This window comes from Clarias gariepinus, chromosome 26 (genome assembly GCF_024256425.1).
Source record: "Clarias gariepinus isolate MV-2021 ecotype Netherlands chromosome 26, CGAR_prim_01v2, whole genome shotgun sequence".
Lineage (NCBI taxonomy): Eukaryota > Metazoa > Chordata > Actinopteri > Siluriformes > Clariidae > Clarias > Clarias gariepinus.
Genome location: NC_071125.1, coordinates 24490001 through 24506804, shown reverse-complemented (window position 1 = coordinate 24506804; position 16804 = coordinate 24490001). Strand labels below are relative to the sequence as shown.

Below are 16804 nucleotides of genomic sequence, written 5' to 3'. Positions count from 1 at the left end.
CTCTTATTTTTAAATAAATATTTTATTTATTTTTACTTTTATTTATTTATTTTTAACCCTTTTATTTTGGCCTCAATTTAGTCTTACATGTTACACCCTCTCATACATCAGCTTCCATCTGAAGAAGGTGAAGGCAATGACCCCATTCTTCTGACACACGTAAAACCAGACATGAATATACTGTACATCCTTTTAAACTGCTGCTTTTGCTACATAACACAGCTGGGGTAAAGCAGCGCTATCTGCCCTCTTCTGCATACACAAACTTATAGACACCTACAGTAGAGCTTTTGCAATCACATGATTAACCAATTCATTGAGCTAGGGCATCACTGAGATTTGAACATGTGATGTCTTGACAATAACAGAAATATTTTCTTAGGACCACTCCTGTTTCACAAAATACAATCAAATCAGTCTCCTATAACTCACCAGGTCAAACCACCATGACCCTGACCATGCTCTGTTTTTTGCCAAATGTAACTTACTGCATATTTTTTTGCATAACCCAGTTAGGAACCTGGGGTGAGATCGCAGGGTCAGCTAGAATATAGCGCCCCCTGGAGAAGATAGGATTAACGGTCTTGCTCAAGGGCCCAGCTGTAGCAGCTTGGCAGTGCTGGGGCTTGAACCTTTTGACCCATCACTGTCCCATGAGGATGAGGAAGTAAACAATGTAAACACATCCCACAACCACACACGCTCATGCTGATATTAAAGATCATGTTGATCTTTATCCCATGAGCTTCATACTCGACTGCATGAAAATAAAGACCTCCCACTGGCTTACATGATTGTTTTGTTTCAAATTAAAAAAATTCTGAATGAAACTTTATCCAGGTGTTTGTTTTCAGCTCATTTAGGCTGATTATACTTTTCCTGTTTTTTTGTGTGTTTTGTTTTGTTTTTTTGAACACTTCTCTTTAATTTAACTCATAAACAAGAGCATTGTTGTGTGGGTGGTATGATCTAAATCTTAAAATTCCGCGATTTCTTTTGCTCATTGTTCATCCTGGATTAAAAAAAAAAAAGATTAAATCAGACAACTTGACAAGTTCTGTCTCCATTTATTAACTCAGCAAGTACAGTGTAATGGCATCAGAGTACACAGAGTACACAAGAGTTCATTCTCCATAAATGCTGAGATGAATTATCTTTTTTTTTGCTTTATAAAAATCTTCATTCATTTGGAAAATATTATTTCATGCACAAACCATACAGAACATAAATAAATAAATAAGTAAGTAAATAAATAAATAAATAAATAAATAAATAATGTGATCTTACACTTAGAGAACTTGATGGAAAAATGGAATAAAAATATTTTCAATTCTGGAATGACAAGCAATAATAATAAGCAATAATAATAAGAATAATATTAATAATGATAGTAACATTATTATTAACAAAATATTATTATTATTATTATTATTATTCCCTATGAATGCACACTAGCATATCATTTTGAGTAACAAATATTTAGTTATAAAAATATTAAATAGAAACATTAACTTCAGTAAAAAGAAGGAGTTTTAGAGACAGGTGCAAACACCTGCATTGGCACGAAGTTCATGCAAACTCAATCACCAAGAGATTTTCCTATTTACATGACGCCATATATTTAAAAAATTATGAAATGAAATAAACAAGATATTCTCCTCTTCTTTCTGTCCATTAAAAAAAGAATCAGAATAGTTATTAGTATTCCTCCGTGTTTTTTAAAATCCTTGCTGGCATTGGAGGTAAACTTCATGTTCACCTGCTTTTAACCTGCTGTGTTTATGGGGATAATTATCATCTCATTATCATATAATTATCATATAATTATCATACAATTATCATATTTGTGCTCATATTTGCAGATGCTTTCTTCCCTGGTTGAAACACAACCAAGGACCAGGCCTCTTGTTCATTGTGTGTGTGTGTGTGTGTGTGTGTGTGTGTGTGTGTGTGTGTGTTTTGAACCTACACGCTCAAGCGCTCTTGTCACCTATTTCCTTTTCGGAAGTGTGTAATCAGAGCATGACGCTGAAACCCTAAGTGGAAATAAACAACACAACATGGTGTGACGTCATAGCGTACAGCAAGCAAAAAAAAGAAAAAAAGAAAAAAGTAAAATGATGCTCAGGCTTCACTGGGACAGGTAAAGGTGCCAAGCTGGACTTTTCTTGTTGCTTGTAAAATGTTGTCTTTATAAATCCTAGGCTAAACAGCGCAACATTGGTGCTGATGAATCACTGATGCACCTTTAAAGTTTAACAACAAGATTAACACCATGTTAAGATTAAAGTACAGTTTGGTACCTTTGGTTCTAAGAGTGTACACTATTCTACTGTCACATTAATACTGAAATACCGCAGAATAATTCTACAGTTGAAATGTCATGCATACTACATGCACACAATTATCCTCAACTGTTGCGTTTCATGTTTGTTTGTCCTATTAAAACTCAGTGTTGCGTCGTTTGTGAGCTCGTGACCCGTATTGATTCAACGCAGCTACATCGATGAAACGTGGCACTAAAACCCAAACACTGAACACTGAGATCGTGATGGTGGATGAAGTCGGACCCGAGCAGGACTTCTTCTCATCGCTGTGATAAAGGTGGGTGGATTGTTCTAGGCCTAGATGGGTTACTGTGGAGAATTTAGAATCTAAACCAGCAGCTTGGAAAGAAAATTCCGCTTATGATTTTTTTTTCAACCTAAAACCCAAACGCCCAAGGTCGTGTCATGCCAGTTCTTCATCATCATCATCATCCATCATCTTCATCACCCCTTTATCATATCAGTCCGCTCTCAGCATCCTGATCCTCACAGGCTTCTCAGTCGCTCCTCACTGCTTTACATGCGGTGCTTCAAACCGGTGATTAAATGCGAAATAAAGGTTCTGAGTGGTCCGGAGGGTCTACACCCCGGGGGACGGTTTATCCGCCATGCCCTTCAACACCTCGTCTATTCGGTCGTCTTCAATCACCACTGAGAGACAGAAAAAAACCATGAGGATGCTTAAAAAAAAAATCTAAATAATAATACAAAGAATAATACGAATTACCCGACAGTCAAAATAAAAATACATTAATTAAAACCACAGTTATAATCCACACACTGCGCCATGCAAACGCATTTCGGTTGAATGTTCTTATTTTTTTTTCTTTCTTTCTTTCATTTTTTTTTACTTTCTTTCTCATTTTTCCTCATGTTTTTGGTAATGACTCCAGTCCCCTCCCGGTCATCCCCGGACTCACTCACCGTGCTTTGCCCGCCCGATCTGTCCGAGTTTCGGCGGCCTTTTTGACTGCGACGCGCCGAAAAACGAGTTGGTGTCCTGCAGCCGGCAGCTGAACGACATTTGTCCGACCTCGTCGTCCGGCCCGTAGCCGTTCATCTTCCCCTCGCTGTAGGGCAAAACCTCGGACATGGCGAGAGTGTGTGTGTGTGTGTGTGTGTGTGTGTGAGAGAGAGAGAGAGAGAGAGAGAGAGAGAGAATGTTGAAATCCGAAAATGAGAACAGGTTCGGGTTCCGGCTCGGGGTTCGGGTTGAGCGTAATCTCTCTAACTCCAGCAGCGCGCGCTCGCTCCGAGTTAGGACTCAATGAGCTGTTATGGTAACAGAGAGAGAGAGAGAGAGAGAGAGAGGGGGGGGGAGGGAGAGAGGGAGTCAGGGATTGGTGGTGAGGCGGAAAAACGCAGGGAGATCCCAAAGACCATAAAGGAGGAGGAACACCCAGGCGGAAAAGTGAAGTCATTCATCCGGGTTTAGAGCCAGAGGCGGGGGGCGGGGGGGGGGGGGGGGGTTACATGAGGTGAGATAAAATACAAACAGATAGATAAAATAGATAGATAGATAGAGAGAGAGAGAGAGAGAGAGAGAGAGAGAGTGTGAGAGAGTGTGAGGGAATGATTATAAAAAACAGACAGACAGACAATCAGACAGACAGAGGGAGAGAAAGGGACAGGGAGACAAACAAAACCTCTAACTACAGTTTGAATGACAGGAAGTCAGACAGACAAAAAGAAAATATAATATCTCACAGATTGCTTCACGTGCCAGCTGGATTTCTGAATAAACTTGTCCTGTGTAAATAATGAGATCAGTGAACGTAGTGGAAAGTCTTTGCAGTGCAGGTGAGAAACCTTCAGCACCTCGGACAGCAGCCAGGACAGGAACACCTGCAGGGTAAACTGGGAAGATAAAGGTGCTCTCTTCTTTATCACTGACCCGGTGCATTCAATGAGCAACACCCTATCTATCTATCTATCTATCTATCTATCTATCTATCTATCTATCTATCTATCTATCTATCTATCTATCTAACACTTACTACTTGAGCAATAAATAAAGGATGGAGTCAAGCTCTGAGGCTTCATGTTATCTATCTATCCATCTATCTATCTATCTGATTAGGGGCAGTGGTGGCTCAGAGGCCTAAGGCACTGAGTTACTGATCAGAAGGTCGGCGGTTCGATCCCCAGCTCCACCAGGTTGCCACTGTTGGGCCCTTGAGCAAGGCCCTTAACCCTAACTGCTCCAGGGGCGCTGTATCATGGCTGACCCTGCGCTCTGACCCCAGTTACGCTGGGATATGCGAAGAAGGAATTTCACTGTGCTGTAATGTATATGTGACAAATAAAGGCTAAAACTAAACTAAAACTAATTAACACTTACTACTTGAGCAATAAATAAAGGATAGAGTCAAGCTCTTAGGCTTCATGTTATCTATCTATCTATCTATCTATCTATCTATCTATCTATCTATCTAAATAACACTTACTACTTGAGCAACAGATAAAGGTTTGAGTCAAGCTCTAAGGCTTCATGTTACATCAGCGTTCAGGAGCTCAGAGTCGTGACGAAATGCAAACAACAGCTGATGTCCAGCTCGAGTCTCAGCTCTGCTCGAGTTCACAGAAACCAGGAACCGAAATATATAATTGAATTAATCTGTTGGCGCCACCTGCTGGATGCATTTACCTACAAAAAAAGCGACACAAATGTTAAAACTCGTGTTTGTTGTGTGTCTGCGATAAATGGACCCAATTATTAATTATTAGCCTATATGTGTGTGCTTGTTTGTGTGTGTGTGTGTGTGTGTGTGTGTGTGTGTGTTACGCTTAAAAATAATACCTGATTTATTATTCTTTATGTTTTTTTTTTTTAAATTATTCCATCAGACCGATGTGGGGTCATCAGCCACTCCCCCCCACCCCGGCCCACTCTACTACCCCCACCCCTGCGCACTGTAACTCAGCACCGGAAGTGGGAGATTGTGTGTCTATTTTTTCCCTGTAGTTTTTGCCACCTGTTCAAGTCAATCCTGTAGAGAATCACACTTACACAATCACAGCAACAACCTGAGAAAAACAGAAAATACTACAAGATAACTGGAATAAAATGAAGTCTGTCTTTTTCCTGATTCCAGTTTTGCTCTTCTTCTTTCTCTCAGGTAAGAAAAATTTATTATTAAACTAATCAAACTATTAACTTTTTTATAAACTTTAACACTTTGTGTTCGTATTCACAGCTCATTCCCCGGTGTTTCAATCACAAAGCTCAGGATTGATATTCTCTTAAATACTGATTTAAATAGACGCGTTCTCTCAAAATGTCCCAAACACCCCGACACACTGTCCCACACTGTCCTCCAGCTCCAGAACTCTTCTCCATGTTGATGTTTTATTCTGTAAAGAGGGTTTATTTTTCGTGTAACAGTTCAAATCATATTAATATTGCAAAACACTATTTTTTATTATATAGTATATAATATATATTTTTAAATACAGGTATAAATAAGTTAATACTGTCAGAAGAAATACTGTACAAAGCAAACAAAGCATTTCATATTTACCACCCCCACCTCCGCCTCCTAAAGACAGAAATGGTTCAGTCCTTCAATTTAATCAGAGTTTTTCAGGTTTAATCTGAGTTTCATGTTTGTGCTTTCACTGTAAATTATTCCATACTTCAATGTTTTGTTATTTGATACAGTATTAGTAATATAAACAAGAACAAATCCAGTGTTGGGATAGTAAGGGACACTCGCATAACTGTAGAGCTGCTCATGATCTGAGAGCTCTGTGATTTTTAGAACGAGCAAATTCAAAAGCACATTTAGTTTAATATTCAATACAGTTGAAAGAACACATAAAATAGTTAATGCATTATTATTATTATTATTATTATTATTATTATTATTATTATTAAAAGCAATAGTGTGTAATTGATTGATTGATTAAAATGTGTTAACTAGAACAAAACCAAAACCGCAAACTTTTTGTGAGCTTTTTTCCCCCAGTTATGTAGGGTTACAGAGTGAAAACAGGTTCTATGGGACATTTAAAACTGTAGGCTATACCGTATCTTATGCTATAATTTTAGATGATGCATTTTAAAATTCTAAAAAATTCTAGACATGATGTATGCATGTTCATTTACATGAACATCTTTTTTTTTTTTACCATTAATGGTCTGATAGAGAATTTGAGTTTCTCTAAAAGAAACATTCCAAGCAGAATCTATCTATCAAACTAGGAACGTTTTGTTGTAGTATTTTTAAGCCTTATAAAAAACACAAACAATAATAATAATAATGCTTGGGAAACATTTTTTACATTAAAACACTAAATATTAAAATAAAAGAAATTACCTTGTAATTATGTTTTTGGTATTTACACTCAAACACTTTAATATATTTAATTTACACACGTGCTGCTCCTCAGGTTTTACACCATGAAGTATATAAAGCTCATTAATGTCTACATCTCACTCACAGGATGCAGCGGCAGGAACGAGGAGGAACGTCTCATCAAACACCTGTTGAATGGATACAACAAAGAACTGCGTCCGGTGCAACACAAAGATGAGACGACAACGATTTATCTCTCGCTGATGCTGTCCAACCTCATCTCTCTGGTGAGTGTGTGTTCAGACAAAGGTCAGACAAAGCTGTAATCCTGAGCTTCCTATTAACTGTATATCATGTTTTTATCATCAGATTGATCTTTTTTGGGTTTTTTTTATTGTCAGATTTTCATACTGTACAGAACATTATCTGAACATGTCGTCCTTACTGCAGTGTTTAGATCACTCTGTTGATTCTGATGTAAATCTGTTTGTGGCAGGATGAAGTCAGTGAAACTTTGCTGACCAACGTGTGGATAGAACACGTAAGTTCTCTAATAAAAAAAAAATTTCTGAAAAAAAAGGGGAAGAAAAAGAAATTTCTGCTAGAATTTATTGTAGCTCATTGACTCATTGTTTATTCTTGAGTTTTGCACAGGATCTTTTAGAGTTTCTCTGAAGAAAAGGCAGTGTTTGGGCTTAAAACTGTAACTTTATCTCAATTAATTTAATTTAGGCTCAACTTTTAAAAAGGTTAATAATTTTTTCAATCAATCAATCAATCAATCAATCAATCAATCAATCAATATAAGAATTTCTGAACAAAGAGCTATGTGGATCTAGAAAAGCTTTAAATATATCTGTATAAAAAGTGTTCTAAGTTCTGATCCTGGGTTTCCTCGTGATTATGATTAGGGCTGGACTGACCCTAGACTTGCATGGAACCCCTCCGAGTTTGATGACATCACTATTGTGCGCCTACCATCCAAAATGGTGTGGCTTCCAGAGATCGTTCTGGAGAACAAGTAAGACGACTCTGTGACGATGTTCTTCAATGAAAACGTTTTATAGGTCGTTAATCAATGCTGCTTCTCTTCTCATTAGTAATGACGCCCAGTTCGAGGTGGCTTATTATTGTAACGTGTTGGTCGACCCCACTGGGTTTGTGTACTGGTTGCCTCCTGCTATCTTCCGTAGCTCCTGTTCCATCAACGTCCGCTACTTTCCTTTTGACTGGCAAAACTGCAGCCTAAAGTTCAGGTCGGCTGCTTCATTCACCATCATTGTGGAAAACACAAATATTCATTTTAGACCTCAAATCCAACCCGACTTTCTGATATATCTTTCAGCTCTTTAACTTACAATGCCAAAGAGATCAGCTTAAATTTAAAAGAAGATATGGATGGTGACACCAATAAGAGCTACCGCGTGGAATGGATCATCATCGACCCTGAAGGATTCACAGGTAATCCTGGATCATAGGTTAATGTTTTTGTTTTCTTTTTGATTAGCCCTTAATTTTTTTAATTTCTCAGAGAATGGTGAGTGGGAGATCATTCACAGACCTGCCAGAAAAAACATCTACAAGAGCATCCCTATGGAAAGCAACAAGCACCAAGACATCACCTTCTACCTCATCATCAAACGCAAGCCTCTGTTCTACATCGTCAACATCATCATCCCCTGTGTGCTCATCTCCTTCCTGGCCTCGCTGGTGTACTACCTGCCTGCAGACAGTGAGTCGACACTTCAGTGCTCAAATCACCTCCGGACCCTTTGCTTTAGGATTTGGGAATTTGGGGGAATTTTAGAGCCCTCTGTGGTCAAACAATGATATTGCAAGCTGTTTGTGTTAAACAGTGTAATGCTCACTAGTGGCAGTATTTTATTTTAGTTTTAATACATTAATATAACCTCCTCATAATTACACGTGTGATATGTGTCTGAGATTGAATCAGTATGCAGAGGCAGATTTATATTCTATATAAAATGACATGATGAGGAATTGATGTTTAATTGAGTTTTACAGGGCTGTTTTTTAATTTTTAAAAAGTCACTTTATTAGGTTATAATTTTTTAGAAGCGAAGATTTGTACCTTTTATTGTACACTGTATCTTTTACACTTAAACAGTGGTTTTTAACTTTTAGAGAATTAATCTGTACCTTTTAGTGCACAGATTTATATTTTTATGCTTTTAAAAGTAATGATTCGTAACATTGCAATGCTTAAAGAAATTTTTATAACTTAGTCACATCAAATAGTGTGGTTTTAAAAAAGCTTTCAGCAACTTTGTAAAATAAATAAAAAAAGATTTCTAACAGATAAAGAAGTGCTTTTAATATCTTCATTTAAAGAGTTAATTTTTAACTTTGGAATTTTTAAAGAAGGGATTTGTAACTTACACCTTTACCTAAGGAACAGTGTTTAACTTTATAAGTTTTAAAGAAACATTCTGTAACTTTTAAGAATGAGTTAAAAATGTGTTTTATTTAAAGAAGTGATTTGTAACTTGTTCACTTGTTTGTAACTCCTAAATAACTGATGGACGTTTTAAAAGTTTGGACCTGTAACACTAAAGCTTTCATATTTAAAGAAGGCTCTATTTTCAGAAGTTAATTTTTTCTGGCCCTGTTCAGGTGGTGAAAAGATGACCTTGTCCATCTCAGTGCTCCTGGCTCAGTCTGTGTTCCTGCTCCTGATATCTCAGCGCTTGCCCGAGACCTCCATGGCTGTTCCTCTGATTGTCAAGTGAGTAAGATGCCCCTGAGGAAACCCTGTTATAGTTATAACAGCTTTAAGGATGCAGAGCAACAAGAGCATGAGGAACCTGGTTGTGGTTCTTGCAGGTATCTGATGTTCATCATGGTTCTCGTCACTGTGGTGGTGTTGAATTGTGTCGTCGTGTTGAACCTCCACTTCAGGACCCCCAGCACACACTTCATGTCCGAGTGGACCAAAGTGGCAAGTTACCTGAGAACCTTTCACCTTCACTTTAGCATTTACATGGTCTTTAGAGGGGGAGGGGCAAAAAAATGTACAAGGACACCTCCTATTACACACCCATTAGGGCACTTCATCATATCCTCTTACCTACAGTAAAAGGGCCACACTTATCATCCTTATACAGTATAAAGGCACCTTAGAGGCTTCTTTAACACAATTAAATTACCAGAGAGGAACACTAGAGGGCACTTTCCATCCATCCATCTAGTAACCTTTGTAGTACAACTAGGGGCCGTGGAGGCCAATAGTGAACTTTCATATTTATTTCCATTTTTTAACCATGGTAGGACCTCCGGTCAACATTCACACACACATTCACAACTACAGTCAATTTGGAAATGCCCTAATTAGTCTAAGCTGCATGTCTTTGGGCATAATAACCAGAGGAAAGCCACGAAGCAGAGGAAGAACAGGCAAACTCAACACACACACAGACCCCGAGGCAGGAGAGGTCACACTTTAAACACCACAGTGGCACCTTAGTGGGCACTTTATCAGAGTTTTATACTGCCAGAACACTCTACAGGGCACATTACAACATTTTATTTTCACCTTAGGGCATCCTAGCGGGCATGTTATGAAATTTCATATATCGTAGGTGCACCATTGACGGCCATTTATCAGATTTAAAATACAAAAGGGTCAACCCACAGGACAATGTGTTACATTTCATGTTCCTTATAGGTGCATCCTAGAGGGCACATTTTAAAATTAAAATTTCTTATACAGTGCACAATAGAGGGCAATCTATTAGATTTCTATACTGTTGTTGCAGCCTAAAGGGTACTTTTTCTACATTTTATCCACCCTAGGGGCATCAAGGGCATTTTATAATATTGTATCCACCCTAGGAGCTTCCTAGAGGGCACTTTATTCAATTCAATTCAATTTTATTTTTAAAGCGCTTTTAACAATTGTCATTGTTACAAAGCAGCTTTACACAATCAAAAGTGAATTATTTCAAAAGTTTGTATGGAATGTGAATGTCTATGAATTAAAATGATCAGATCGTTCCTGATGAACAAGCCGAGGGCAACAGAGGCAAAGACAAAAACTCCCTGAGATGGTAATAGGAAGAAACCTTGAGAGGAACCAGACTCAACAGGGAACCCATCCTCATCTGGGTGAAACAGAGAGCAGGGATTGATCTGCACTCATACTGTGTGTTAGGTGTGTTAGCCAGTTCAGGTATAACAGTTGATGTTAATTGATGTTATTATGGAGTCCAGGTAGTTATTAGAGACTCAGGTAGACTTGTAGGAAATTCCAGTCCTGAACTATTGAGCATCTGCAGCCAAGTCAAGTCCTCAGAGAAACAGCTGTCAACACCAGTCGAGGCCAGAACCGTCTTTATGGTAGAGTAAAACCATCCCCAGACACGAGACGCATCCCAAAGAGACACACGGGGCATCCATGTGACGAGATCTTCAGCCGGAAGCGGGGCACCAGGATGGGTCAGACAGGTCCGGTCACTGGAGTCTGGATCACTGGCAGCTCAGGAACGACATGTAGCTCGACAGAGAGGGAAAGAGAGAGAGGGAAGAGAGAGCAGAAGAGGACCTTCTGCATAGTTATAATATTTTATTCACCCTATGTGCATGCTAAGGGGTACTTTCAAATATTATATCCATTCTGGGAGCATCCTAGAGGGCACTTTATAATATTTCCCCACACTATGAGCATCTTAATGCCACATTCTACATCCCATGATTACAGTAGTAATTTAATAGGGATCACTTCCATAAACAATGACACACAATGGAAATTCTTTACATTTCTTTGGCTCTTCTAGCTTTGCACACAGAAAAGTTTGTTGCATATATAAATCATACAAATCCACACATTGTATTCAGTAATGTACAGCTAGCTAAATAAATGTCCTTCTGTGACCCAGTTTTTCCTGGAGAAGCTTCCCCGTCTCCTCCGCATGTCACGTCCGGCCGATAGTGAGCCGCGGTGGGACGGGGCGCTGCAGAGGCGCTCCAGCTCTGTGGGCTACATCGCTAAAGCTGAGGAGTATTACAGCGTAAAGTCTCGAAGTGAGCTGATGTTCGAGAAGCAGTCGGAGAGACACGGCCTGACCGCGAGGCCCACGCCCACCGCCGGTCAGTACCACAGCGCCTCACTGTGTCACGCTAGCAGAAACCTTCTCGAGCTGTTTTGGTTAAAGTTTGGTTTACCTTAGCCTTTAATAAATATGCAGACATACTGTTATAAAAAAGTAAATATCCCACGTAAAATTCATTTAAAAAATATTATATCATAAATTTTTTTATTGGAGAAAAATAAATAAAGTGCAATGAGATTTAAAGCGCAAACTGAGAATCAATAAAAACTTTTTGCAGCAGGTTTATAAAACAGACTTCACACAGAGGCCAAAGGGATTTAAACTGATTCAAGTAGAACTAAATTATTTTGACAGACAGACAGGAGGTCAGAGGTCAAGCCACCCTGTTTGTTTATTTAAAACCTACAAAGCAACAAAAACACAAAAACCACAAATGACCTGATCAAATTGGTGAATATGTTCTTATATTTCCTATGGAGAGAGATGTTCTTGACGTTGCTTGTTGCTGTCACGTTCCTCGTCTCTGTGCGTTTTTTGGACGTTTGCTGTGTTTTTCTTCGCAGTGTATAAATCGAGCAGCAACGCGGACGTGACCGATCAGCTGTTTAACGAGCTGAAGCCGGCTGTGGAAGGCGCGAACTACATCGTCAAGCACATGCACAACAAAAACGACTATAACGAGGTGAGACGTGAGACTGTGGTGGTGAGACGTGGGGAGTAAATTTATTTGTGTGTTGTTGATAATTTAAAATGAAAATGTGTACACTTTTGGACAATTATACTTATACTTTATTTGAAAAAAAAAACATAATTTGGGCATATTATCAGCAAAAATGTTTAAAAGTAACAAATAAAATACAGAGTGGTGGCCAAAAGTATTGAGACTTTGAAAAATTTATTTTAATGTTTTAATGACATTGTCTAGATGTTTTTTAAATAATAGTTTTTATACAAGAATAATTTGTGCATATATTTTATGCGGTGAAATCGCTCTACAACATATTATTTAATATGAAGTCATGGGCTGGGCATAGAGTCAGAAACTCCTTCGATCCGAGCCAACATGAAGATCATGTACAGAAATTTGCCGCAGAAATTCACAGTTCACTCGAGAGTGTTTTAGGCATTAAAAAAAATAAAAGTCTCTCTTTAGAACAATAACACATAAAATAATTAACAACAAAAATAAAATAAAATAAAATAGGGGAACGTCTCTTTGGATTAAATGCAGGAAGAATCTTATACAAGGAAATCTATAAATATAATAAAACTGAACATTTGGCGTGTAGATATTTGTGGAAAAATCATTTGTGGCAATTTAAGATGAGTAATAGAACACCAAGATGTTTTTTTTTGGGGGGGGGGGGGGGGGGGGTTAATGGGGTGTATTTGGCCAGGCTTGAGGTAACATGTTGGCTTTGTTTCATTACAATCGTCCCACGTGAGGAGATGATCTGCTACTTTAAAATTGAAATAAAATATGCATGTACTGTATATCATAAAAAAACATGGAGAAATCATTAGTGCATCTCAAAATTCAACAGGAGGTGCTGTAATTTTTTTTATATGCGTTTATGAGTGTGCAATTGAAATCTACTTAATAAACGCCATCTTGCACCTCTCACACCTCCGCACAACGCATAAAAACTTAGTTCAGTTTAAAATTTAACAGAAGGTGCTGTATATCTTTTAAAATGCACTTGATAAACTGAGTGTGCAAATAAATTCCACGTGAACAAAGAGGTACAAATTCAGTACTAAAAAAAGACAATTTTATTATTTAGGTTATTACGTTATTTTTACTGGCCGAAATAATATATATTTTTTATGCATTGTGTTACAGGGCGTATTGCCTGTTGTTACAGAAACATTCATATTAACGATCATGTACATTTTTTTCTATTAAAAAATAAAAGTACGAGTGTATGAATATAATCCTGTGATTTGCAGTTGTGATACTGTCAGAGCTGCTGTTATAGAAAATGAATCAACACCTTCTCTCCTGGCCAATCAGAATCCAGAAGCCGTGTGAGTTAGGGGTTCTCAGCTTCCTCATGCTGATTGAGGAACACTTTAGGAGTACTAACCCCTAGCCTTTTTCGGGCTTGTGTTCATGTTTATTATTCATTAATATTATTCTTTGAATATACGTATAAAATGAAGCATCACAGTCAAGTCTGCGCTTTCAGGAAAATCAGAAATCTAAAGTAGCATTTTACTTAATATATATATAAGTTGCAAGGTGCAACACATCCATTTTGACTCCGATCAAAGATCTGACTCAAAGAGTCGACTCCTTTGCATTCAAGCTCTTTGGCCTGATCTGCCTTTTGAATGGTGTGTTTTTGCAGGAGAAGGATAACTGGAGTGGGATTGCCCGGACGGTGGACCGCCTCTGTTTCTACATCGTGACTCCGGTCATGACCATCGGGACCATCGGAATCTTCCTGATGGGAATCTACAACCATCCGCCTCCTCTCCCGTTCGAGGGAGACTCGTTCACCTACATGGAAGCAGACAAACGCTTTATATAAATGACTCAGTTATATGATTCTTCGTTCAGGTTTTACTGTAATTTAGCTTTTTTTTGCATGAATACATTTCAGTATTGTTTTTCTAGTATGTCGAAGGGTTTGGTATTTACATAGAGGTTTAGAATAAACGCACATGGAGCGATAAACACTGGATTTATTTCTCTTTATTCCGATCTGTTTGAGTTAAACAGTTAGTGGTGGAATTTAACCGAGAGCCTAGAGGGTAAACATTAAGCCTCTCTGTCTTTCTGTAATCTGGACTCAAACCTGTGCGAATTGTCAGATGAAGGTGATGAGACGCTTCAGCAGCTGCTCCTTCGCTCTCCTGAAAACACGATGAGAAGCTTCAATTATGTTGTCAAAGTCTTACGTAAAAGTGACAGTTTAATGACGCTGACAGTTTGCAGAAAGATGGCGAAGCACAAGCTGGATTTTTTTAAACAGAAAGAAGACTTTCCTTTTAATTATCTCTTAATTTAGCAAAAGTAAAGTGTTAAGCAGGTTGAGTTTTTTGCTCTCACTAGAAAGATCTCACTTGATATACAGTGTACAGTACGTTCCAGCCGTACGGGTTTACAGGTTGGAACCGATGTCGAGGAAACTCCAACCTTGGCACTCTTCAGGGAAATGATTATAACATGAGATGTGTAAACTAATGCTACTGTATATTCAAGTTAACCTCGGAGGTAGAACTTGAAATGACATCAGTGTTTATATAAGATATATCACCGTATACAGTAAGTATATATATACAGTATAAAGGTACGAAATGCTGCTGCGTTTATTGTTGATGCCATGAGCCGCCATGTTGGTTCGATGTCACTTCCTGAACTCGGAGTTGAGGAGATCGTCCCGAAATCCTTACTAGTAGAAGATTGGACATTATAATTTTTATTCAAATGCTGCATTGAATCTTCAGTATAGGAAGCAATACATGATTTAAACTTTGATTATACTACTGCTTTTTTAATTCAATTATTGGCACCCCTACAGGTAATATTTGGTACACAGACTTGAGACTGAGTATTTTTAACCTCACTCACTCACTCACTCGTTCTCTCCACCACTTGTCATGTGCCGGGTTCCAATCTCCACTCACACACTCACAGGGAGTTGGGAATGCCCATTAACCTAATTCTCATATCTATAGATTGTTGGAGGAAACCAGAGGAAGCCCATTATACACAGGGATAACATGCAACCTCCACACACACACACACACACACACACACACACAGACACACACACCCGAGGCAGGAATCAAACCCTCAACACTAGATGTGTGAGGTTACAAGTTCTATCTCAGACACCACCGTGCCACAACAAAATCAATACAGTTTTCTCTGTAGGGTGCCAATAATTCAGGAATCAGTGCTAAACACAACTGCTATTAAAAGAGTTTGATTTATGTAAGACCAACTCGAGATACACAACTTTATAGATATCTAAAAATCTCAAAATATGTACGCTTGGGATAAAGCAGTGCAGGAATAAACCTTTAAAATGATTTAGCATGCTGGAGATTCAAAAGTCTAAAAAAAATTTTTTAAATGCAAGGTCTTGATACCCAGAAGCTTTGATGTTTTTGACATCTTTTAAAGCAGTGTTTAAAAGGTTCTCAGTGAAACCCCAGGATTGTTTAATCTGTCTTTCTAAAGCAGTACTGCTTGGTACTACTTACTAATAGAGGAACTTTAGCTGTCAGTAACCTTTTAAGTTGATGTATCCTGAACTTTTTTCACTCTTGAGCATCTTTATGGAAAAAAATAAAAAGGAAAAAAACACAAAATATTTTAAACACCACCACCACGACAGCCTGCAGACTCAAAAACAGCTGTCAAAAAGAACTCGTCGTTCCTGCAATTTCACAGGAGAAAAAAAATGCCTATTTTGGAAGAGAAACAGAGGGAGGGGGGCATTAAATAAATACCCCTGGCATCTCTTGAAACCTCTAAAAAACGCCATCCTCCCACTCAGACTCAGCAGGCAGCGCAGCGCTCACCTCACTCTCCCCCTCCACACATTAAACCCTGGTCTCGGTCCGGGGGCGTTTGTTTATCATGCTGTTTGTGCAGCATAAGCAACGATGCCGGGATAAAAGGAGCTGAAACGTCTCTCAGGCAGGCCAAGACGGAGACCAAGACGCAGATCCAGACGGAGACAGAGGCATCCTGCAGAGCTTTTTTTTTACCGCTCCGGATCCCTGCTAGGAAAGAAATGCCAAAAAAAAAAAAAAAAAACTTAAAAAAGTCTATCCGTAAAAGGTGGTGATGGTTTTTCGCCGTGGTAAAGGTTCTACATAAATTCCTCCTTCTAAAGCATCCAAAGAAACCTTGTAGAGAATCCTCCAAAGGTTCGGGTGTGGAGGTGATGAAGCAGAGTTCTGCTCTGATAATAAACCTGTGCTGTTTTAATTAATTAAGACCTTCTGACCAATCAGAATCCAGATTCATAATTCGACCATTCTACTGTAGATGTCACTTTTCTAGATGAGACATGATCACCTTCTCATGAACATTAGCAGCCTGAATGAGATTTATTTTATGATGTCATTCATGAGGAAAAACTCAGCTTCG

At 38.5% G+C, this 16804-nt stretch overlaps 2 protein-coding genes across 2 annotated transcripts; one reads left to right on the top strand and one right to left on the bottom strand.

The window, feature by feature from the left end:
* Positions 1-1921: 1921 nt before the first annotated feature.
* camk2n2 (calcium/calmodulin-dependent protein kinase II inhibitor 2) lies at positions 1922-3594 on the bottom strand. Its single transcript, XM_053488065.1, has 2 exons — positions 3252-3594; positions 1922-2978 (listed from the first exon to the last, which is right to left on the bottom strand). Exons 1-2 carry the CDS (start codon positions 3418-3420, stop codon positions 2908-2910), a joined length of 240 nt encoding a protein of 79 aa, XP_053344040.1. The 5' UTR covers positions 3421-3594; the 3' UTR covers positions 1922-2907.
* A 1733-nt stretch (positions 3595-5327) lies between these two features.
* chrnd (cholinergic receptor, nicotinic, delta (muscle)) lies at positions 5328-14432 on the top strand. Its single transcript, XM_053487933.1, has 12 exons — positions 5328-5446; positions 6773-6912; positions 7122-7166; positions 7537-7646; positions 7726-7881; positions 7971-8086; positions 8157-8357; positions 9260-9371; positions 9470-9584; positions 11521-11731; positions 12258-12376; positions 14046-14432. Exons 1-12 carry the CDS (start codon positions 5395-5397, stop codon positions 14226-14228), a joined length of 1560 nt encoding a protein of 519 aa, XP_053343908.1. The 5' UTR covers positions 5328-5394; the 3' UTR covers positions 14229-14432.
* Positions 14433-16804: the final 2372 nt, after the last annotated feature.